Source organism: Polypterus senegalus, chromosome 17, assembly GCF_016835505.1.
Source record: "Polypterus senegalus isolate Bchr_013 chromosome 17, ASM1683550v1, whole genome shotgun sequence".
Classification (NCBI taxonomy): Eukaryota; Metazoa; Chordata; class Cladistia; order Polypteriformes; family Polypteridae; genus Polypterus; species Polypterus senegalus.
Window position 1 is genome coordinate 62,036,803 of NC_053170.1, and position 25,849 is coordinate 62,062,651.

The window sequence follows — 25,849 nt, forward strand, 5'->3', positions numbered from 1 at the left end:
GGTGAGTACAGTATGAAATTGTTTCTAGAATAGAATGCCTTTTATTGTCACTATACGCATCTACAATGAGATTAAAAGCAGCTCCTTCAGTGCAGAAAAAAGTTCTGTATAGGGCTTGTATGGTTGTTTTTTAGCTTTAGCATAACGCCGGATCTGCGGCCCCGCTTCTGCTTTCTTTCCCTCCTCCGTCTGTGTTGTCTCCAAGACACAACAATCCACGGAGAGCCCGCTGGTCTCGCTATGTTGTCTGGGATGTTGTGCTTGTGATGAAAAACACTCGAAACAGATGTCTGGCTCTGGACACCGATGTCTATAAGGTTCTGAATGGTGTAGCGGATGTTCGCCAAACCGATCGTGCACAAACAAGGACAAAAAAAAAGTACAAAAACAACAAAAAAGTGCACTGAAAAGGAGAGCCCTGAGCCGCTGCGACCATGCGCACCGCCATGCTCCTAGCTTAATCGAAGTAGGCTTGGCACTTTTTATAACTTTTTGGTTAGTACATTAGAAAAATGATTGGTGTTTTGGTAAATTATGCACATTATATTATATATCAAAAATGCCGGCAGTCTCAAATTCTCACAGATAAACATGATAAATATACCCGAAGTGACACTTTTAAGGAAATGTAGAAAATTTTGCTTGGAGAAGGGGGTCGGCTTAAATACCGGTCATCGGCAAATACATGTAATTTAGTAGGTAGAGAAGGGGTTCAGCTAATATACCGGGTCGGCCTGTATTCCGGGATCTACGGTATACCTTGTTGACAAATTTCAGAGGTTGTAAAATTAGATCACATAGTAGATTATTTGTCAGAATATCTTATGCATGACTATTTTTAAATAGTCCTGATCATTGTCAATGATTTATTTGTATAGTCTATTAATTAAATTACTTTTTCTGTCTTGTTTTTTCCTCAAGCTTCGAAGAGCACCAACCCTCAATGAATTTGTCCGAAGTGATCCTATTTTTTTGTCAATGACTTCTTCTGAAATTGAAGAAAAATCAGAAAGTCTTAACGAGTGTATAAACAATGAAACAGTTATCAATTTTGAACAGACTGACCCACTGTCACCTTTGATACAAGATGACAAAAGTCTGACACCCACAGTTCGTGACTCTCTAGGTATTGTTAATGAAGGTGTCCCAGTAAAAGACTTCAAATTAACCCAACTTGGGGATTCAGCATGGTATACTAAAAGTTTTCATGGCAAACCTCAAATTCAGAATTACAGGGAAGAATCCTTGCAAACATGCACTGCCTTAGAACAAGACTCCTCAGTGTGCCATAATGTAATTTGTCAGGATAATCTCAACAATCCAACTATATTTTCAAAGTGTGAATCCAAGGATAATGCTGAGACTGTGTGTCATTTGGACAATGAGCAGCAGATCTTCCTTGAAAGGAATAAGCCACTTTCTGGAATGTTAGAATGTTTTTTCTTACATAGTACTCATGACACTTCTAAAGATACCCAAGATGTTTTTGCAAATTTGCAACAAAGTAACAGTGTCAAAAAAACAATGTTAGATATTCAAACCTGCACATTTGATGATGCTGTAAATAAATCAAAGTGTGGAAAACCTTATGATGAAATAAACTTTGCGCATAATCAGCCAAAGGAGCCACGTCAGCTGAGCCTGCAAAACCTCCTGAAAATGTCACGAGAATATCGAGACAATCAGCGACAACTAAGGACTACAAGGGCCAGAGGTATTTCACAGAATAAAACAGAAAGTCTTTCAGACAAGGAAAACAATGAGAACATTATTTTGCAAAGTGGATGCAAAAAAGGCAAAGATAAAAAAGGAAGTGTTGGAAGAGTAAGGTTTGTTTCATCAGAAATGTCAAATACAAATGATGGAATAGGTGCAGGGCTATTATGCAATGCCAATAGTTATGTGTCAGTTGGAGTGGATCCTACATTCTCAGTACACAAAAATGAACCTGAACAAATAAATATTCCTGTTGCAGTAACAGTAAGTCATGATAAAGTAGTAGATAGATTATACCCTGCTGCTGATACCCCGTTTGGTATCCTGCCAAAGGAAAATCATCATAATCTAAACTATAGTCAAGTAACAACAAATGATATTAACACCAAGATTATGATTAGTGATATGTTACATATTGCTGCACCAGACCTAGAGTCAACATCTTTCCCTTCTAAAATTCCACAGCATTTGCAAAATAAATGTATTAAAAACTTTAACATGATTCCCCACCCTGAATTTAGCAGAAGTCCAGTGCACTCAAAGAAAAACCACAGCACAGAAAGATCTTCAGTTGCCAAACCCTTAAATATCTTTACAGAGGATGAAGACTGCACAGCAACTAAGAGCAAAGCAGCAAAAGACTTTCAGATGTCCAGATCCATGGCAAAGGAGATAACCCCAATGGATGTTGACTTGACCAACCTTAAAGCTTTAATAAAGGATCTGAAATTAAATGCCTCCAGTACTTTAGACATAAGTACCAATATTGAGGGTCAGAGACCTTTTTATTTACATGAGTGTAGTTCAACTGCTTTTGATAAGGACACCTTACAAAATGAAAACTATAACGAACATTCAAGCTACCACTTAGTACACAAATCTGTTAAAAAAAAATATAACGAAGAACCATTGGTAAAGAATACTTTAGAAGGACTAGTTGTTGATTTGTTGCCCAACTCTGTATTTCATCTCAGACAAGAACCACTTGACAATGACAGTTCTGCCGTAGTTGCTCCTTGCACAGATCAAGAACACAGTAAAAATACACCTTGTGTTGGTTTTCTAAATAAACCAGTTGAAGTAAAGTCATTGTGGCCAGATGGACTACTAAAGATGCCTCATATGTCCATGAAATATAACCCTTTACTTGGGAGATCAAGCATACAAGATGCATTTGTAATAGAAGCCAAGGATAAATGGAGCTACAAGAAAGAACACCATTTGAAAATCACTTTTCCAAGAAACCCATCTTTAAGGACATGGACCAGTAAGTAATCATATTTATAACTTTTCCAGGAACGCCTACTTAGCAAATATAGGATTCTTGACCCATCATTCTTTGATCTTGGTTAGTTTACATAGTTGTTGTTTTTTGGTTGTTTCTCTCATATTTTCCTAAAATAAATAATCTTCTTACATTTAAAGACAGCAGAAAGCTAACTAAAAGGTAAATGTTTTAATTTATTTTTATTTTAGGATACATTCTTATAGATGGTTATTTGTACACTAGTGGTATTTGTATTCATTTTTAAGTTTAGACTTGGCATTTTGTGTTAAAATAGTCTCATCAAAACATACCATTACTACTATATCTTCGTTTAACATTATTTCTTCTTCCTTTAGATTGTGGGGTACACATTCTAGACAGTCATTCTCTGTAAATTCTGCATTCTCATATAGAATTGTGTTATTCTAAGCTAATTCCACCAGTGATGCAGTGCATGTATGATGTCTGTTACTCTGTCACTCACCTATTACAGCACTACATGGAAGGGTATTTTTTTTTCTACTCAACTGAAACAGCAGTGCATTTCCTTATACAAATTCACAGTTATAAGTGTAGATTTTTACTTCAGTTCTATTTGCCTGTGCACACTGTAAAGTATGTCATCATAAAGTATTAGAAAAAAACAGTTAAGTAAATTCCATATCCTTGTATTAACAATTTATATCATTAGTGGAGCTTACGTGCCTTCCGTGTTTGCCCAGTGTTTGAAAAACTACACAAAAACCTTTGTGTTCCTTCTTTTTTACTTTGAGATCTTATTACAAGAGAGTATACTCTCTCTTTCAGCTCAAGATACTGGTCAACAGCACAGGCAATTCTGTATTTGATGTCTACCCTAGCACATAAAGAGAACATGGATCTTAGTGGGGGGTGGAAAGTAAATTAGCAATTTTAATTTCCACAGTGAAAATAAAAGTGAATTGGGTTTTAAGGTCAAAAGGACAGGGGTACCTGCTTGATCACATGGCACAGCTATTGGAATACACATAGAAAAGCCTCCTGAATACATGAAAACACTGCTGCTGTGAATATTGTTTTAAGAAGGAACCTTTGTTCTCCTGTTAATGCTTCATTACGATGAAAGTAAAATAATGTAAAACACCATATTTTTCCTTAGTACTAACAAAACCTTCATTAGATTACTGTTTGGTTTGTTTACTTAAACCTAATTTTATCTGACGATTTTCAAGCTGAAACTACATTTTTTGGTGAATGGGACTAGATTAGACAACCTCTAACTTTATTAATAGTATTCCTGAAGCCTACGAAAAAACTTGTAATCCTGACCCACCTTAAATCCCTTTGCACCTCTCCATCAGCGTTTTTTATTTTGTATATGTGTTATGGCAAGGTAGGATTTCAATAATGCAGCATGCATTCTTCCATTTTGTTATTAGGGTACCTTTCTCTTTTTCCATTCTTAATCTGCTGCTTGCTTGTGAGCTCTTTGCTATGGCTGATGCAAAGCAGTTATAAAGCAGCTTATCACATTCTTCTGATTTTGCTGATTTCTGTTTGTTTTTTTAACCATTTCAATCCAACATGTGAAATGAGTATTAACACTAGAATCCCTGAGGCCTACAAAAAAAGTAGTAATCACAGGCCACCTCAAATTTCATGGCATCTCTCCATTGGCGTTTTTTCTTTTGCAAATTTGTCAATCTGCACGAGCAGCCTGCTCTCCCATCCCATGCCTTCACGGAGCTCAGCTCGGGCAAAAAGTTCTCCCAGCTCAAGCCAAGGCTCCTTATCTGCATATGAGATCTGGAGTTGTATAGGTGAAATAATACAGTATATTTTTATTTGGAACACATGCATTTCATGTGTGTGCCATGTCTACAAAGACCTGGGTAAGTGCAAGATGAAAGGAAATGCAAGAAATGCTGAACACATACCTAAAGCAGAAAATTTTTACATGTTATATTAATAATAAGACCTGTAAAAGTGAGGATTATTTGTATTTCATAGTATTACTTTAATATTCCCAGACAGTACTGTTTGATATGCCTTTTGGGTGCCAAATCCCATTGCATTATAATAATGACAATGTTTATTTTCATCAGATTGTTTTACTGAACTACATTTCCCCTACCTACAGTATATATGCTTTTGTGTACAATGCAAGCAGTTTTAGTGCCGAACAATTGGCTATTTAAGTATCATATTAATGATTATTCTTTTTAACAATCTGATGTGCACTGCCAACGGTTCCTTAAAATGCACGATTTTAGGGAACATGAAAACTTACAGCCTTTTGGAGAAAGGCAACGTCATTCTTGGTGGTTTATTCCCTTTACACTTTTTTAAATCGGTTCCGGATTTGCTTTCGTTTGAAGTGATGCCCAAACCATCCACATGCAGGGATTGAGTAGACCCACGTGTATGTGAATGCGTTTTGGATTATTGTAAAATATATATATATATGTAGAATTTTTAACTGAGAGTCTGCAAACACCTATGCTGCTTTTCTTACTAAATTGACGGATATGTTTCTATGTATTTAATTTACACCTTACAGCACAAAATGTTAAGTTCTATTATTGCAAATGAGTGTATTTAAACGTTTCATGCTAAATCAGTTATGATAACAAAATCTAACATTCTCTAGAAGTGATGCTGTTGCCTTGCCATTTCTTAAATTTAATTTAATTCTCATTCTCCGCAGCGTGCCATTAAAGACCTGATCAGACTGATTTTTTAATTTTGCATATTGCACTGCATTTTTTATTTGGCATGTGGATTCCGTTCTCGGTCATTTATGATATCTAAACGTGTGTTTTATGTAAATGCACACATGGCCGAAGTGAAAAGCGGCGTGGGGGTGTATGGGAGGCCGCAGGCAGCGTGGGGAAGGGTTTGGAAGACGACGAATAATGATCGAGAAACGCCTTGTGGGCTGCGTGTGAGCAGGACCAGTTTTGTGGTGGAAGCAGGACGAACCAGAAGAGAAATATATATAAGAGATAATAATAATTATTTGCATTTTTATAGCGCTTTTTCTCACTACTCAAAGCGCTCAGTAATTGCAGGTTAAGGGCCTTGCTCTAGGGCCCAACAGAGCGAGTGTCCCTCTTAACATTTACAGGATTCCAACCGGCAACCTTTCAATTGCCAGTGCAGATCCCTAGCCTCAGAGCCACCATTCCGCCTACACGGAACACACATGAAATGCATGTATTCCAAATAACAATATACTGTATTATTTACCCTATATAACTCCGGGCACCTCACCTCACTATGGCTTTAGGTGGAAGGACTTTTTGCCAAAGCTGAACTCAGTGAAGGCGGGGGATGGGACAGCAGGCTGTTTCCTGCTTGTGCTGATCAACACATTTACAAAACAAATAACACCGATGGAGAGGTGCAAAGGAATTTAAGGTGGGCCGGGATTATGAGTTTTTTCGTAGGCTTCAGGAATTTTAGTGTTAATGAATGGATAGATTACTTATTATTTGCCAGTTCCTAATATAAATAATTTCCTCTTGAGCCTTAATACTTGTAATTTTTAAGTAGACCTTATATATTAAGGACCATACGGTTAGCCTTGAACCACCCAATCTCACTGAGATTGCAAAGGTGGTGAACCAGCTGAGGGGAGAAAAGGCTTCTGGGATCTGTGGTATCTGGGGTGAACTTCTCCACACTGGTGAAAAGGCTATCCTCCTGGCATTGCAAGCAATCTTTGCTTCCATTTATGAGACTGGCGTCATCCCAACTGACTGGAAAATGGGACTTGTCATCCCTTTCCTGGAAAGGGAAGGGTGATTGCCTGGATTATAGCAACTATAGGGGGATAACACTGCTCTCAGTGCCGGGTAAGGTCCTTGCTATGGTCATCCTCAATAGGATCTGTGATCACTTTCTCACATACCAATGACCGGAGCACTCTGGTTTTCTTTGCAGCCTTTGTCGATTTTCAAAAAGTGTTCAACTCAGTTAATATAGTTGCTCTGTGGGACATCCTGAGACTTCAACATTGCTGGATATCATGATCAGCCTGTACAATGGTACTGTGAGTGCTGTGCAGAGTGCTGCGTTTTTTCCCAGTTGATTCTGGGGTTCATCAGGGATGTGTACTTGCTCCTACTCTGTTCAGTGCTTGCATGGACTGGTTGTTGGGCAAGGTTGTAGGGTGTAGTGGGGCATCTGTTGGCAAAGAAAGATTCTTCACTGATCTTGACTTTGCCAATGAGGCTGTGATCTTCACAGAGTCAATGGAGGCTTTGATCGGGGCTCTCAAGAGACTGAGTGAGGAGTCGGAGTGTCAGGGCTTGCAAGTGTCCTGGATACAAATCAAGATCCAGGCCTTTAATGACCTTTCGGGCACAGCCATCAGTACTGTTTCTGTCTGCGGAGAGAGTGTTGACCTCACCAGTGACATTCATGTCTCTGGTGATACTTCCTATGAAGTCAATAGATAGATTGGGAGAGCATGGGGGGTCATGAGGTTGCTGGAAAGGGGTGTGTGGTGCTACCAATATCTATGCAAAAGGATGAAGGTCCAAGTCTTTAGAGTCCTGTTGCCTCCTGTCTTGCTATATGGTTGTGAGACATGGACGCTATCCAGAGACCTGAGACGAAAACTGGATTCCTTTGGTACTGTGTCTCTTCGGAGACTCCTTGGGTACCGCTGTTTTGACCTTGTGTCAAATGAGCGGTTGCTCATGTAGTCCCGATTGTGGAACATCATCTGCATTGTGAGGGAGTGTCAGTTATGGCAATGTGGTACGATTCTCCAAGTGTCATCCAGCTCGCAATATCCTTATTGTTGTGGACCCAAGTGGTTGGACCAGGTCAAGGGGACGCCCACATAACACCTGGCTGCGGCAGATAGAGGGTCATTTCCAGAGGGTGGGACTGGACTGGGTGTCTGCCTGGGGGGTTGCCAACTTGAATCTTGAGCTGTTTCATTGTGTGGCAGAAGCAGAAACATGCTGTACCAAAGTATCCTCCCTGACCTGACCTTACATATACTTTTAAAATTTTGTTTTATCTTTATTAAGCTTTGCCTCTGTGAAATAGTGACTAACATAATATTGTTTTATATAAAGTTAGCTTGCTCTTTAATGGTTAGCTGGTTTTCAAATATAATAATACAGTAATCCCTTCTCGATCGTGGGGGTTGCGTTCCAGAACCCCCCTCGATAGATGAAAATCTGCGAAGTAGAAACCATATGTTTGTATGGTTATTTTTATATATTTTAAGCCCTTATAAACTCTCCCACACTGTTAACATTATTTGAGCCCTCTAGACTTGAAATAACACCCTTTAGTCAAAAGTTTAAACTGTGCTCCATGACAAGACAGAGATGAAAGTTCTTTTTCACAATTAAAAGAACGCAAACATATCTTCCTCTTCAAAGAATGCATGTCAGGAGCAGAGAATGTTAGAGAGAGAGCGCGTGACAGAAAAGCAAACAATCAAAAAATCAATACGTGCTTTTGGGCTTTTAAGTATGCCGAAGCACCGCGATAAGGCGGCATTTTTTAGAGGAGCGTCCGTATCTTCTAAGCAAACAGCCTCTGTGCAAACAGCCCCTCTGCTCACACCCCCTCTGTCAGGCACAGAGAATGTCAGAGAGAGAGAGAAAAGCAAACAATCAAGCACCGCGCGGGAAGCATATCTTATATCATTGAGGAGTTTTAGTTAATATGTAATACATGCTCTGATTGGGTAGCTTCTAATCCATCCGCCAATAGCGTCCCTTGTTTTAAATCAACTGGGCAAACAAACTGAGGAAGCATGTACCATAAATTAAAAGACCCATTGTCCGCAGAAATCCACGAACCAGGGAAAAATCCGTGATTATATATTTAGATATGCTTACATTTAAAATCCGCAATGGAGTGAAGCCGCGAAAATCGAAGCGCGATATAGCGAGGGATTACTGTAATATACAATGGTACCTCGGTATACGTCCACTTTGGAATAAGTCCAACTTGGTATACGTCCTGTTTGGACACGAAAAATTTTGCTTGGTTTATGACCTTTGTTTGGAATACAACTCGCGTGCTAGAACACCGCGCGCTACCCTTTTTTTACCTCTCTCAAGACAAAGCCACGACTGCCCACGAGCGTCAGTGCACTAGTTGCTAGTATTCAGTGAACAACCAGCGCTATAACTGTCTGTGAATTTTCACGTGTGTGGTATAACGGGTCCACAGATCCTGTCAAAGGCCAGTTTTAAAATAAATAATCACCGCGCTCACGGCTTGGTGAGGGGGCGTGGTGGTTGTGTGCACCGCTGAAGCAGCTGTGATTGTTCCTGGGGCTGCTTATCTTGATAAATAGAAGCGCGAGTCAGCTAGAAGGGGAGGGAAAAATAAAGCATGGACGAGAGAGAGAGAGAGAGAGCATATGAAGTAGCTGAAGTAGGCAGAGTGAAGGTCAGCTGCAAGTAGGGCGACTCCCCTGTTGGGAAGCAGGGGGGCCACCAGGTAAAAAGGCACTGGGCTTCTTCTTGTTTTTTTTTTGTTTTTTTTTTAAGAATGCTTCCTACTGTATTTTAACTTCATTGTTTTTAAGAAGACTTTTTTCTATTGTTTTTAACCTCCACGTTTCACTTCTGATTTTATGGATTATTTATTGGAACTTTGGAGACTGCACTTTAATTTGAACACCTTGTTTTGTTGATTGTTTTAATAAAAGCACCTTCCCCTTGCTTTCTTGTTACCGATGAGGCACATTACCAACGGTGTAGGGTTCAAGGGCTCCCCGACAGCAGATGGGAGCATACAGTAAACCCGTATCGTCACAACGTAATTTTGTGTTTTTTCACGTAAATTTTAATTGATTGTTGAAAAGTTTGAAGGTGGCATGCGTATCCGGGATATGGCTGTTGCATACCATTTGCCGAGAACAATGGTATCTACGATTGTGAAAAACAAAGACGTTATTAAAAAGTAAAGTTAGGTTAAATTTTCATTTATTTCATCTAATTGCTTTTTTATTTATGTATTTTAGTATTAAGCAGTTTTTTAAATTATTTTATACAACCCCATCAATGTATAATATGCCAATAACAATAGGATTTCTTTTCATGGGAACGGATTAATCATTTTCCCATTATTTCTTATGGGAAAAATTAGTTTGGTATACGTCCTGTTTGGTATAAGTCAAAGGATCAGGAACAGATTAAGGACGTATACCGAGGTACCACTGTATGTTTTGTTTTGTTTTGTTGAGACAGGTCGAGTTTTGACCTGTACAATGATATTTCTTTGTTTGTTTTGCTGATCTTGGTAATTTATACAGAATATATGTCATGCCCATATCATGTGTGTGAGAGGTAGGGTGGGGATGATAGTACCATGGTTCAGCAAATTGCTGTTTTATTTTTAGAATTATTGTTATTTAACTTAACCAAAGCTAAAATAACAAAAATGATTAAATCAAAATACATAACAGTTTGCAGTCTTGGAAAATATTTTCAGATGGTGTGGACTATCTAGATATTCCTTATGGAGAAGTTGGTTGTGCAGAAGAATTATTGAAATTATTGTAAAAATTACTCATGAAGTGTGAATTCTAAACTTACTCTTTTTTACTTCTTCCTTTTGTAATATGATTTACCGTGTTTGTGATCTTATAAGTTGTTTTTGCTATAAAGACAATTGTGGACAAGTAGTGCAAACTCATGTGCACTGCTTAAATTGGAGGAAGTTGTTTATTATGGAAAGCAACAAGTAACACATGTCTCTTGCTATATATGTTGAAAGATCTTTGCTACTCAAATATATTCAAAAGCACTTCTCTTGAACCACTAAAATTTTTTTTTTCATTTTTTTGCTGAAGCTGCTGCAGCCAGCACTGCCAAAGTCTGCAGAATACACAGCTGCTTCCTATCTTATATTCTTATTTACCATTTCCTTTTGAATGCATGTTTTGTATTTTAATTTTTAATGCATTTGGAAGTTTTCCATTAATTTTTATCACATTGGTAAATGGTTTTTGTAAAACCTGTAGCCAAAAAATTTTAATCTGGTATAACGAACAGTTCTAATTGGTCTACTGCCTATTCCTAATTCATTTTACAGATTATTTTTGAATGCCTTCAACTAAATAGGAAGTTGTTTTAAGTTATCTCAAAGTGCATTTGATATAATTTAACAATATTTTAGATGCTCAAATTATATTCATTGAAATGTATTTCATATTATGAGAATCTCAAATTTTAAGATTTCAGAATATAAATTTGAGTCCTCAATGAACGAAATCAATGTGTATTATATCTGAATTTATTTTGAGACTAGCGGGCTACGCCCCCTGCTCGCTTCGCTCGCCAACCCCCGTGTTTGGTTTTCCGGATACACACTTCTATGATACTTTTTTTTCTTGGAATTGTTTCTGTTTCATTAGTTTCCCTTTTATTTTAGAACTTCGGTAAAAACAATATTTGTTATTGAATTATTTTTTTCTTTAAGATCGCATTGAATTTTGATTACGTTTTTGGACTTACATCGTGACAATGCAACGTATAACTGTCCATGAGTGAATATCATTTCTTTTTCTCCTATAAATAAACCAAGTTTTTCGAATGTTTGTCCCTGTGATTTGTTAATTGTCATAGCAAATGCTATTCTAACGGGGAATTGTAAACGTTTTAATACAAATGGCATATCAAGGTCTCCTTTGGTGTCTAATGTTATTCGTGGAATATATACTACATTACCTTTTTTGTCACCTGTTAAAATTTTTCATGATAGAATCATTCCACCAATTTTTAATACAACTAATCTTGTTCCATTGCATAGTCCATCACTCATGCATAAATTACGCAGTAACGTTATGATACATCCTTTTAACAGTAATTCAACTGGTTGGAGACTGGATGGTGTTAATGCTTGTAGATATTCTACGGGATATTGTAGGTTAATGTTTTCATCTTCCGCAGCATCACCACCAACTGCTTCAGCAGAGTCTATTGATATGCACTTAATCAATTTTCCTTGTAACCGATCGACGATTTTTGAGTTCATTCGTTTGACTTCCACGTTTCTCGTTGCTAGGATTGCACGTGTACTCATTTCTTCTGTTGATAATCCTAAGGGATAAAATTCTTCAATAAGATTTTTACATAACTTTTATTTCGAGATTTTGAATTTTAAAGTCGTCAATGTATAATAGCTAGTTTGCAAAATCATTCGAATTTTTATTTGCTCGCATATTTTTATTTATTTTTAATTGTTGAAATAAAGACCATAAAGGTCCACTGTTTAGGCATGCATCGTAAATATGCATTCAGTCTCTTTTCTTGACCACTGGTACAACTTGTCTAAAGTCACCTCCCAGTATAAAGGTTTTTCCTGCAAAAGGTTTTTCAGATTCAAAAACCTCCCTAAACGTTTTGTCGATTGCATTTAATATTGTTTGTGGGATCATTGATGCTTCGCCCCAAAAACAAATTTCATTCTGTTGCATTTCTTGTTTCATCTTCTTTTTTTCCAGTTCAATGTAACATTTTTGTCAGTGATATTTAAAGGTAAGTTAAACATTTTGTGAGCTGTTTTACCGTATGGAAGAAGAACTGCTGCTATACCTGTCCATGCTATCGATGTAATGTTTTTGAATAACTGTTTGCAATAATGGAGAAAAAACTTTTATACAAAAATGTTTTCTCCATTCCGCCTGGTCCATCTATGAAGAATAATTGCTATTTAATTTCTCTGAGGACACTTTCTTGAAGTGTGTCATAAAATGAATCATCGTTAAATTGTGAGTACATTTCCTGATGTATTTTTCTATAGTCTTCCACTGTTACATCTTCGTCTGCTTTTATCTCTTTCTTTACCTCTGATTCGTTAATTTCTTGTGGAAGTCCAAATTGTTGCATTGTTAAATCTTCTGCTTCTAACAGTTCCTTGATGATTAAAAGAGCCGTTTGTTCATTTGACTTTTCGGATAATGGTCCTTTGAACGCGTCCCATAATTGTAAAGCATCAACTTCCCCTGTCATAAAGTATACGAAGAAGTGTCTTAATTTGTCAGGCATCATTACAGACAATGCATCAGACTTCATTTCATACATATATTCCGATTTACATAATCCAGCTGCTCGAGCCATTTCTTGAAAGGTACCGTACATATTTCCATCTATAGTTAGAACATTTCTATACGACGTTGCTCCTTTCGATTCTCGTAACAACAATTTTAAATGAAAGCATTCGCTATCTTTTGGTGATACAATATTTAATCGTGTAACACTTTTGCAATAAATTTTTCTTTGCCATATGCCTTTTTGTTTTTGCCACGTGTAATGTTGAGGAATTTGTGCATACGTATATGCCTATGCATTTATGTCTTTTTTATTTAGTTCGAAATAAGTTTTTCTGGTTTTTGCTACTTGTAAAGCATCTGCTTCTTCACCTTCTTTAAATTGAACCATATTCTGTCCTTGTAAATGAATTGGTAATAATTCTACAGAATGACTTCGCCCGTGCATTGGTAATTCCATTAAATGCCACACGCTTTCCATTACACTAACATATCGAGTATCTAAACATGCTTGAACTTTGTCCTGTGCTTGTTCTTTCGATAAAGTTATGCGTACTCTATCGTGCCCTTTATGAATGTACTTGTAGATGTACTTAATACTCATCACTGATGCACGATACTCGATATTAATATGACAATCGAATATTTTTAGCAAATACGGGTTATATGGTACAATCATTGAATTATCGTGTTTATCGCGCCAACGTTTTTGAGCATCTTTATGAAATTCTACTTTGTCTTTTACTCTTAGTTCTGTAATTCTGCGCCCGATTGGACATTCTTTTTTTTCAATTCCACTTGTTCCGAGCTGATTATTACTTTCCTTATTGTCTGCATTTGTACCTAGATTGCACCTCTCAGCGCTTTTGGGTCTCTTTTCTCCGCGTTTCTGTTTCTTCTTCGTTTAGTTGTCGACGTTTCATTTATAATGTATTGTCCTTATACGCTTTATATGCCCTGAGAGCCCTGGATCTGTGTGTGGTCAAAGCATTTACACACGACTGATGGTTTTTCTCTTCGTGGTCTTATTTGATATTGCTTGTAAATAGGACATGTCTTGCAAGAATCTCATGGTCTACGTCCCCGCAAGATGTTCCTGTGTCAATCTCTTGGCACAAAGATTACAAGAAGATCACATATCATCTCCTAGTCATTCACTCCCACGTGATTTTTTATATAATAGAGAGATATTCTGAAATCATTTCCAGACAATTTTGGATATCTCAAATGAATTTGGATATGTAAAATGTGTTTTGAGTTAAATTATTTTATTTTGTAAATATAATTTCCTTTGTGAATCAAGATACATCAAATCAATTTTAAAATATCTAAAAATAATAGGAAGTTATTTTGAAAGCACAGGACACTTTACGTAGCTAATAGTTTAAGATCTTGCTTTCCTTCCTTGTATAAAGTTGCAGTGACTGTTGGTGAAGTTTACATGTAATATGGTTTACCTTATAGAATAGAGGGAGGAGATCAGTAGAGTTCATCATGGCATTTAAATCCTATTTTAGGACAATATTTATTCCAGTAACTATCCAGTATTTAAGATATTTAAGTCGTATTTTGACCATATCTCTTAGACATTACCTTGAGACCTCTGTAGTTAATGTTTAAACTAGTAGAACCTGCTGATTGTTGCACTAGAGACTGGAGTTTTGTTGTATGTAGATCAAACAGGCAGGTAGAAATTCCACTGCATTTAATACATCTGACAATAATCTTGAAATTGAACCTGTTGATGTAAATTTAGAGATTAACTTTCATAATATTTCAAAGTACATTAGACATACCTCATTATTAATTAAAAAATGTATAAACTACTTTATACTTATGTGTACATGTGTTTGTCTTCCCAAAGGATTCACATAGGTTTTTTCAAATGCAACAAATGATACCTAAATGTTTTGTTCAAATTTCTTTCTATTTCAATATATAAACTTAACACTTTAAGAAGAAACATTCATTTTTTGTTAGTTCATTTTAGGGAACTAGTCAGAAACTGAAATTATTAAATTTCATTTTATCTCATCAAAGCAAGTATTTTGGGGCTGTAACAAGTAATTCACTCCAGACATCATAAAGGTTTGGGGCAGCCACCTGTATATTGTATCCTGGCTGTGAAAATTTAAAATAATTGAACAGAGATGTTCACAAGACAGGGTCCGAAACAGAACTGACACTGGAGGTAAGCTGGTGGCTTTAAAGGCCTGTAGAGGAATTGATGTTATCAGGGCCGGAACTAGAATTGACATCATCCAAGGTGCCGGAAACTGGTGGGATTTCCCGGGAATGGTCTGTAAGTAACTGGGAAAGACAGTCAGCACATCTTGCCGCCCCCTGGTCTGATGTGGTATTACAATTACTCAAGCCCTTTAGCCGCCTCCTATTCACATGTGTGTGACAGGGTAAAATAACTACGTCTTTGTTGTGAAAAAAAATCACCATTTAATACTTGATTTAGTAGTGTTTTTGCAAAAGAGTTTTTTTTTTGTGGTAGATGTTTTGGTAGATTTGTCCAAGTTCAATAATTTGCTATATAACATTATTAGTGAATTACTGAATCATTCAAGAATTTTTTTTTTTTTTTTTTTTAGTTTTGAGTCTTCCCAGTTTTGATGTTTTCCTGTGTTTGAATGATTACCTTATTGAATCTGTTCTCCAGATGATTTTTTAGTAATCTGACACAGGCTCCCGTCCAAAGTTTCACTCACTATGTCACATTGAATAATGTGGCCATCACCATAATGCATTGTAAAAATAATGTTTTTGGGGCATGGGTGGTATTTGAGGGTTTTTGACACTAAATAAGACAGAAAGCTAAATTGTTGTCTTATTTTGAGTAATACTTTTTTTATCTTGCAACCCTCAAATACAGGCCATTGTTGCTTACAGATAATAATATTGTCAACTGGTGCACTTTTAAACTGCTTGCAGTCAATGAACTCTGTACATCTTTCAAAATAATGGTTGTCCCCCCACCAGGCTTTCATTATGCTTAGGCGACAGGCTTTGATAGATTTATTTTATGTAGTGTGTTGGTGATGTTGTGTTCCTTAGAATCAGCCTTAGTCTCCATTTGCATAATATCCTTCAGATTCAATGCGTCACCAATAATTCCTAAACAAATTGTAATTTTAAGTAACCTAATAGTGACTTCCAGTGGTACAAAGATAGAGTGGAGTGGTAAAGGAAATGTTCCTTCATTACAGTATAGCAATTACCTTCACTTGTGAAAGCTTTGAGTCACCACTTGGGTCTGAGTATACAAACAAGCAGCAAATGTTTGGTTTTAACCATAAGATCTCTGTTGGTAAATTACTACTTTTGCCTATTACTTCTTGATCCTGCAAGTACCTAAAAAATTGATTGCAATGAGATTTGCAAGTATTGTTTACAGTCCAAGAACACCTGAAACAAATACTTTTTAAAGGTACTGTAAGCTTGAATTGATTTTATTCCAGTCAGTGAGCTATCAGTTTCTTCATTAAGAAAAAACAAAAAACTGAACAACATAGATAAGCATTACTATAACAATAAACACACTCTTGATCTTTGCTTATTCATTCATATTATGAAAAAAAAATTCTTCTGGTTGGTACATTTTACTGGATGGTTTTTCTAACATTGCTAAATTTTGCATGTACAGTATATCTTCCACATAAAAGGTGTCTTCTTTTACCCAAACATAAAGTAGGCCCAGTTTTTGCCATTGTTGCAGTTTGTATCCTTATTCAGATAGCGTCTATTTTATCATATGATTGATTACATTCACCTAGTCACAGAAACATGATTTTAAAATGATACTTGGCATTATTTTCACTTTGTAAATAAGGCACAATTAATTAACTGTGTGTTATATTTTTGTTCTTTAATTATTTCTCACTGGACAAGAAGCTTTCTTCATCTCTGCTAATTAAAACAGTATCTTCTTAGAGTGTTATTTGTTACCATCTTTTACTCTAGGGTATTTGTGGTATTAAAATAAACATAGGCATGTAAATGATTTTTCATTATAAAATAGGTCTTGTGAAAGTATGTCTCACTAATGTTTCCTTTATTTCTTACATGATTCCTTTCCTTTATTTCTTATATGATTCCCCACAGTGCTCATGTTTCAATCAGATATAGTTCATTCCTTATAATTCATATTTAATACAAACATGAATATTACAAATAAAGGCATTTGATGCTGATAGATTTTAATTAATAGAATCACTGCTTTTCAGTAATAGAAATTAACCACATAATCGTAGATTTGATATAAAATTATTGACCTGTGTATACATTATTTTTCTTACTTTGAAGTTTTTTATTACCTTTCCTTATAGCAAATCCCTCAGACCTAAAGACATCAAATCAGTTCTTTAATGAGACAAGCAAAAAATATTCAGCAGGTTCAATACAAGAAAGTGGAGAGTGGAATCTTAATTTTCAGGTAAGATTTTCATCATTTCATAGATTTCAGTCTACACATACTACTCTTTTAATCATGTTTATTGAAAGGTATTCGTAAAGAATCAGTACTTATATGTTTAATTAGATTAAATGACATTTAAAATAAAAAAGTAAAATCATTTGTGTATAATCTTTAATTTAAATATTCTCTTCAGGCAACATTCCCAAAATGCTAGAAATAATGAATTGTTATTTTACTTGCATTTTTGTCTAAACAGGAAATTATTCAAAATTAGTTCACCTTACCATGTAATGTAGTAATATCTTGTACTGTGTAAGTATGTCATCTAGCATATTATTAATCTTAATGTACCACATCCACTGATTTCACACTATATACAGTACATTTTAGCTCATCAAGAGGTTTACAATTTTTCCCCATTGTTATTTAACTACAGCAACATTACAAGAAATGCAGCAGCTCTCTTTTGATATCAACACAGCTGTTGAAAGAAAACCTGCCACAATATCCACCTCTCCTTATTATAAAAATATTCATGTATCACTTGGTTTAAGTAGGTCCAGATAAGTCATTGTAAGACCGTAGGTGACTCTGAAGATGTATTAATAATAATTTTATTTAATCAGTTGTGGTTTAAGACAGTAAAAATGCTAGAGAGTTTTGTTAATTTGCACACGGATTATACTAATTCTTGAAATTGTTGAAAATTCAGTAAATGCATTATCATCTTGAAAAAATGTGAAATTCTGTATTTTTTTAAAATAAATCTGGATTTTGGAAGTTTTTAATTGTGAGTTCATAGTTAAATAATGATTTTAGTTGTCAGTTGCTCATGCTTGATTCCATGTCTGTTTCTATAAGTTTTTACATTTTTTAAAAGCTATTTAGATGCATTTTTTAGGAAGGTTGACTAAGAAGTGATGAAAAAGATTGTAGATTTACCTGCCTCAGACTTTATATTGTACAGTAATCATTTAAAACATTATTTACATAATTCATATTGTTTCATCGTATTAGTGTTTCATGGCTTCTGATTGTGTTGGAAAGGTGTTTTATAACAATAAGCATTGTAATGTGTAACTATGACCCAAATAAATGTTAGTGTTTAATTCTTCAGGCTGTGTGCTTAAAATTAAAATAGTCTGTATGGGTTCAGTGTTACTGGAGGAAACCTTGGTTACACGTAGTGGTTAACGAAATGTCATTGACGAAAAAATAATCCCTTTATTAATTAAAACTAAAACAAAAATGAAACACATTCTGAAAACTAGAAAAGATAAAAACCAAACTAGTTTTTGCTATTTTTTTCTTGATTTTCACCATACTGCATAATGTACAAATGAACATGCAGTTGCTGGTATATTTATTATACATTATTTATAACTTTTCCACACAGTCATAAATTTGGGTAGAACCAAGCATTAATTTGTGTGCATGTGCATCCTTCGCTGCCAGCATCTGAATCTGTTGATTTCATTGGTCTTTTCATCCATCAGTCAGCTTTTCCTTTTAGAACTGTGGGAATACTAAAGCCTCGTCACTTGTCAATGACTTGTTCTTGTCCGACAGTCACAGATGTTCCCTTGTCAGTGAATGGCAGGGTATTTTCTCCAAACTTCAATGAAAACATTTGCTTAAATTATAACAGCACCTGTTTGGAAGATACAGCTAAATAGTTTGACAATTAGGGCCATGGAGGATTTATCAAGCTGACAAATAGTCACCCTATGCTTCAAATTCAGTCAATAGACTGGAAAAAATGTGATCTTTATATACCAAAGAAGAAAGGAATTTTAGCCATTTAACCTTACTTCCCAACAATATTACTTGTTTAGTGATGATACCTTTGCAGTGACAGATTAAGCAGATATGTTGCATGCAGTCAATGTTATCAATTGAGCTATTGCAGATTTACATTTAATTTTCATTGGTTGGTGTAGTGAGACCTGGAAGGGCGTGATTAGGAGGAATGGCCCCCCCGATCTGAACCCGAGCGGTGTTTTGTTATTGGACTTCTGTGCTCGTCATGGATTGTCCATAACGAACACCATGTTCAAGCATAAGGGTGTTCATATGTGCACTTGGCACCAGGACACCCTAGGCCTCAGGTCGATGATCGACTTTGTGGTCGTGTCGCCGGACTTGCGCCATATGTCTTGGACACTCGGGTGAAGAGAGGGGCGGAGCTGTCAACTGATCACCACCTGGTGGTGAGTTGGCTTCGATGGTGGGGGAAGATGCCGGTCAGACCTGGTAGGCCCAAACGTGTTGTGAGGGTCTGCTGGGAACGGCTGGCAGAGTCCCCTGTCAGATGTAGCTTCAACTCCCACCTCCGGCAGAACTTCAACCACGTCCCGAGGGAGGTGGGGACATTGAGTCCGAATGGGCCATGTTCCATGCCTCTATTGTTGAGGCGGCTGACCGGAGCTGTGGCCGCAAGGTGGTCGGTGCCTGTCGTGGCGGCAATCCCGAACCCGTTGGTGGACACCGCGTGAGGGATGCCGTCAAGTTGAAGAAGGAGTCCTATAGGACTTTTTGTCCTGTGGGTCTCTGGAGGCAGCTGATAGGTACCGCAGGCCAAGCGAACGCGGCCGGTTGTTGCTGAGGCAAAACTCGGGCATGGGAGGAGTTTGGAGAGGCCATGGAGAATGACTTTCGGACGGCTTCGAGGAGATTCTGGTCCACCGTCCGGCGCCTCAGGAGGGGGAAGCAGTGCAGTGTCAACACCGTATATGGTGGGGATGGTGCGCTGCTGACCTCGACTCGGGACGCTAGGGTCGGTGGGAGGAGTACTTCAAGACCTCCTCAATCCCACTAACATGCCTTCCACGAGGAAGCAGAGCCTGGGGACTCTGAGGTGGGCTCTCCCATCTCTGGGACTGAAGTCACCGAGGTGGTCAAAAAACTCCTTGGTGGCAGGGCCCCGGGTGGATGAGATACGCCCGAGTTCCTTAAGGCTCTGGATGTTGTAGGACTGTCTTGGTTGACACGCCTCTGCAACATCGCATGGACATCGGGACAGTGCCTCTGGATTGGCAGACCGGGGTGGTGGTCCCCCTCTTTAAAAAGGGGGACCGGAGGGTGTGTTCCAACTATAGAGGGATCACACTCCTCAGCCTCCCTGGAAAAGTCTATTCGGGGTTCTGGAGAGGAGGGTCCGCCGGATAGTCGAACCTCGGATTCAGGAGGAACAGTGTGGTTTTCGACCTGGTCGTGGAACAGTGGACCAGCTCTTCACCCTTAGCAGAGTCCTGGAGGGTGCATGGGAGTTTGCCCGACCGGTCTACATGTGTTTTGTGGACTTGGAAAAGGCATTTGACCGTGTCCCTCGGGGAATCCTGTGGGGGGTGCTCCGGGAGTATGGGGTACCGGACCCCCTGATAAGAGCTGTTCGGTCTCTGTACAACCGTGTCAGAGCTTGGTCCGCATTGCCGCAGTAAGTCGAGCCCGCTTCCAGTGAGAGTTGGACTCCGCCAGGGCTGCCCTTTGTCACCGATTCTGTTCATAACTTTATGGACAGAATTTCTAGGCGCAGCCAGGGTGTTGAAGGGGTCCGGTTTGGTGGACTCAGGATTGGGTCACTGCTTTTGCAGATGATGTTGTCCTGTTTGCTTCATCAGGCCGTGATCTTCAGCTCTCTCTGGATCGGTTCGCAGCTGAGTGTGAAGCGGCTGGGATGAGAATCAGCACCTCCAAATCCGAGAGCATGGTCCTCAGCCGGAAAAGGGTGGAGTGCCCTCTCAGGGTTGGGGGAGAGATCCTGCCCCAAGTGGAGGAGTTCAAGTATCTCGGGGTCTTGTTCACGAGTGAGGGAAGAATGGAGCGTGAGATCGACAGGCGGATCGGTGCGGCATCCGCAGTGATGCGGCTCTGCATCGGTCTGTCGTGGTGAAAAAGGAGCTGAGCCGTAAGGCAAAGCTCTCAATTTACCAGTCGATCTATGCTCCTACCCTCACCTATGGTCATGAGCTATGGGTAGTGACCGAAAGAACGAGATCGCGAATACAAGCGGCTGAAATGAGTTTCCTCCGCAGGGTGTCTGGGCTTTCCCTTAAAGATAGGGTGAGAAGCTCAGTCATCCGGGAGGGGCTCAGAGTAGAGCCGCTGCTCCTCCGCATCGAGAGGAGTCAGATGAGGTGGCTCGGGCATCTGATCAGGATGCCTCCTGGACGCCTCCCTGGTGAGGTGTTCCGGGCACGTCCAACTGGGAGGAGGCCCCGGGGAAGACCCAGGAGACGCTGGAGGGACTATATCTCCCGGCTGGCCTGGGAACGCCTTGGGATTCTCCCGGAAGAGCTGGAAGAAGTGGCCGGGGAGAGGGAAGTCTGGGCCTCTCTGCTCAAGCTGCTACCCCGCGACCCGACCTCGGAAGAGGATGGTAGGATGGTTGGTGTAGTGTTGAAGCTCACATTCCTGTCATACTATCATGGTGAACTTCTCTATGTTAAATCTTCATCGAAAGTAGATGGATAGACTGCAATGATCTAAATATATTTAGAATAATACAGTACTGCTAAGTTTTTAACAGAGGATTTCCATCCTTACTTGGCAGACTAAAACCAATTTAATGGTTGATGTCCATCCAGCATATGGCTGTAAAACTGATAGTTGTGCAGTGATCACACATGGAATCTCAAAAAAAAAAAAAGAAAAATCTATTTGAAATTAAATAACCACTTGCTTGAACATGTTGCTAGTTAGGGTGACAAATGACATCAGAGCACACTTGTCATTTGATTCTTGGCATTTTTTGATTGTACTGGAGGCTAAGTTTAATCTAGTTTAAGTTAATTTTAATTAACTTAGTTAATTTTAGTTAGTTTTGTTCATTTTTATATTGTGTGTTTGCTTTAGTTTTACACAATCTTGGTGTAGGCTAGCTTTTTCATTTCACTGCACATTGTACCTGTAACGAATAAAACTCTTGAATCTTGTATATCAAATGCTGTTGAATTGTGCAGATTTAAATAGATATCCTTATTTTAATTGTAGCCAAGTGGTTCCATTTTAACCATAAGAAGAATCAAGATTGCAGCTGCTGTCAAAGGTTACCTGACAAGAAGGCTTTTACAAACAGAGCGATTAATGGGACTGATTAGAATCATTAAGGTAATTTTGTTTTTAAACTGAGCATATTCTTTTATATAAATTACATATTTAAGAAATCAGAAGTGGTCTTTCCTAGATTTTCTCGTATTCTCAGATATGGGAATGGATATTTGAGGAATAAACTGCAAGACAATGATTATATTTTTATATTACCAGGGGCTCCGCCCCCTGCTTGCTTTGCTTGCCCACCCGCGGGTTTGGTTTACCAGATATACATTTTAAAGAAATTATTTTCATGGGAATTGTTACATATGCATTATTTTCATTTTTACTTTAAAACTTTTGTAAAAACAATACTTGTGTGGTTAAATCTCTTTCTCACAGGACGTATAACTCTCTCGCATTGTAAAGGAGTGGGCGGCTGAACACACATTAAGGAGAAGCAGTTGGATCATCTGCTGGTTTGTTGTTGCTGCTGCTAGTGCACTGCATGTTCTGCATGTCGAGCTGCACATTGATCATTTAAAAGCCTGTACAGCAGCTGTTCTTTTGCGACTTTGTGTCTCTGCCGCTTGCGTTGTGAATTTTGGGGGGAGGGGGGATTTGAACGCACACTAAGGAGAAGCGGTTGGATCATCTGCTGGGAAGCTGCGTGTTCTGCTTGTCATTGTTTTAAGAGCTGGGAGCACATGAAATGTGTCTGCCAAAAGCATTCCAACAACTGCTAGGTTAGATGTCCATGAACTCGTTTTAAATGTTGTCTCACTGCCTTGTCCCACGTGACGTTAAAGTGTCTCTTGTGGAACGTCAAATTGTCTTCCAAGAAGATCACGTCTCGTCTCCCTAGGCTCCCTCCCAAGATTTTTTTTTTATAATAGAGAGTTGAACATTAAAGAACTATCAACAACAAATCAAATCAAATTAATAATATATTGAACAATTATTATAAAGGTTGAATAAATCGCACTCTGCAGCTGCATGAGTAAAAGGTAAAGTACCACTTCTGGTTAACGAAAAATAGCCCAAAACTTGATAAAAATCTACATTTTGTACCTAATACTTGTATGCAAAATTTGGTTGAACGAAGTGAAAGTGTATTCAAGTTATCATGTTTACATACACAAACATACAGACAGAATTCCAATAGTGGTATTTTTGGACTTGGGGAGATCTAAAAGTTGTGATTCATTAAAATCTTGAAATGGGGTTTTTGGAGGATTCCGATACTTTCCCTGTACTTCGTATACAAGAAAGTCAAGGAGGTCTAAAACATAGAGATTCCTCAAAATCTCAACATCGAATTTTTGGACGATTACAGTACTTTCCCTATACTTCGTATATGAAAAAAGTAAAAATGATCTATAATACACTTGACAAAAACTTGTTTTTTAAAAGTTCACAATTTGATTTTAACATTCCAAAACACACCTTTAGCCAGCAAGGCTTTTTACAGTATGTGTAGTTAGCTTCAAAACTTCTTAACTTGAAGGCATGGTTATGATTCAGGCATTTTGTTTAAAAAATGGTAACCTTTTGTGGCTTGTATTAATATTTTAGAAATATGTGCTTTCAGTTGTCAATTCGTAAAATAAGAAATGCAGATTATCTGCACCTTTCATAACACGCTTGTCCCTTTATCATAGGGCTGACTGTTTATAATAAAAAACAAAGCACACAGTATAGTAAAACATTCATTGTTTTTGTTTGTTTCAAGGATACAAGACAATTTATTCAGTCATTGGAATCTCAGTCCCCGGGGAAAACAGGATTTAACTCCAGAAGAGACCTGTCATTAGAAGAACGTGTTTTGTTGCAGGTATTAATTTATGTAGAATATTTTTAGCAGGTCTGGACTAATTTCAGAAAGTATCCCAGAAGAACCAAATAACATGATATTTATCAATGGTAATGCAGCAAACTGGTTGTTAATCTATTAGTCAAATATAATATTACAATAAAATTGTTGCGAAGCCATTGAGAAATGTATTAGTTGTAGATTTTGTTTCTCAGTAAATTTACAATGACCGATAAAGTAACATACAATACCTTCTATTGTTAACTAATATAATTATAGACTTTTTGATGACTTTTTATGCCACTTTTGGCAAAGCATGTGTGTTTGGTTAATTGCTGACTCTAAATAAATTTTGGGGAGGTCTTTGTGAGTGGTAATTTTATGGTTAGTAAAATGGAAAATAGATCATGAAACAAGTGATTGAATAATTATAATCTGAGGACTTGATTTACTTAAGTTGATTTACAGTAATTAAGAAGTCTGAAATGTTTAATTTCAAGATACTAAAAACATGCCAGGTTATGAGATTTTCATCTGATTAAAATGCAGATAAAATCAAAATCTCATGGAGGAACATACAACAAGAATGGGGCATAAAAATGCAGAGCTTGTGTTTGCTACTTCCAGCACAGTCAATGATTAATCATTTCTTACCTATCACTGATGCCTCATTTATAACACCGTAGTGTAATTTGATTTCCAAACAAATTAAATAAAGTGCAATTTTGTTTGTCTTTCTATGTTTTAATTATCATCCATCCATCATCCAACCCGCTATATCCTAACTACAAGGTCATGGGGGTCTGCTGGAGCCAACACAGGGCGCAAGGCAGGAAACAAACCCCAGGCAGGGCACCAGCCCACCACAGTTTTAATTATCATTCAGCCGGATTACCAACTAAATTAACAACTAAACAACAGTAATTTTTATTTAATGTAATTTTACTCTAGTGAACTCCGTATCATATTGTTCTTAACAGTCACAGAAGCACACTGAGTTAAAAATGGACTGATAACCGTGCTTTATTTTCCATTGCACAGAAGATCACACTGTCTACCAAACTACAGTAAATCAACACTGCCAGCTACAGTAATTGTATTTGTTGTTGCCATCCTTTACAGCTTAGTAACATTTGATGATATTGTGGTTTCCTACTGTATATCTGGCAATACATAAAATTTTTTTCTAGTATGGAAATAACAAGTATACAGTAGATGTCCAATGTAAAATCAATATATGTACTTTTTTAAGTTAATGGCTGTCTTCCATGGTGACTTCTTAACATCAAGGTGACATATTGGTACAGTTAATTGAGCTAGGTTGGAATGTAACTTTTCCAATTTGTAAACCTATGAAAACTTACTACTGTATATTGTGTAAATCATTTTGACACTTTCGTTGCAGCTACGGTCTGCTCTTTATGAATTTCATGATATTTTCTTTACCTGGTCTACGGCAGAGAGAATGCAGATTATCTCCCATGATCGTCTTCTGAGAAGAGAGAGAGAGTTAAAACAAAGAGTAATGTATTCTGTCTTATTGTTTTGCTTCCATTTTTCCTTTTCCTTTGTTTTTTAAGATAG

At 37.6% G+C, this 25,849-nt stretch overlaps 1 protein-coding gene across 4 annotated transcripts in view; it reads left to right on the forward strand.

Annotated features, from left to right (window-relative positions):
- Nucleotides 1–25,849, forward strand: part of LOC120517712 — an 87,232-nt gene that overhangs the window by 47,975 nt on the left and 13,408 nt on the right. For 2 of the 4 annotated variants that reach the window (XM_039740165.1, XM_039740166.1), the window contains exons 4-8: nucleotides 922–2,983; nucleotides 17,333–17,439; nucleotides 22,414–22,530; nucleotides 24,185–24,286; nucleotides 25,671–25,787. In XM_039740165.1, the coding sequence (XP_039596099.1) occupies nucleotides 922–2,983; nucleotides 17,333–17,439; nucleotides 22,414–22,530; nucleotides 24,185–24,286; nucleotides 25,671–25,787 (2,505 nt within the window). Of the gene's footprint in view, nucleotides 1–921; nucleotides 2,984–17,332; nucleotides 17,440–22,413; nucleotides 22,531–22,854; nucleotides 22,932–24,184; nucleotides 24,287–25,670; nucleotides 25,788–25,849 lie in introns of those variants that run through there. The other 2 variants (XR_005631093.1, XM_039740167.1) reach the window with 2 other exon arrangements.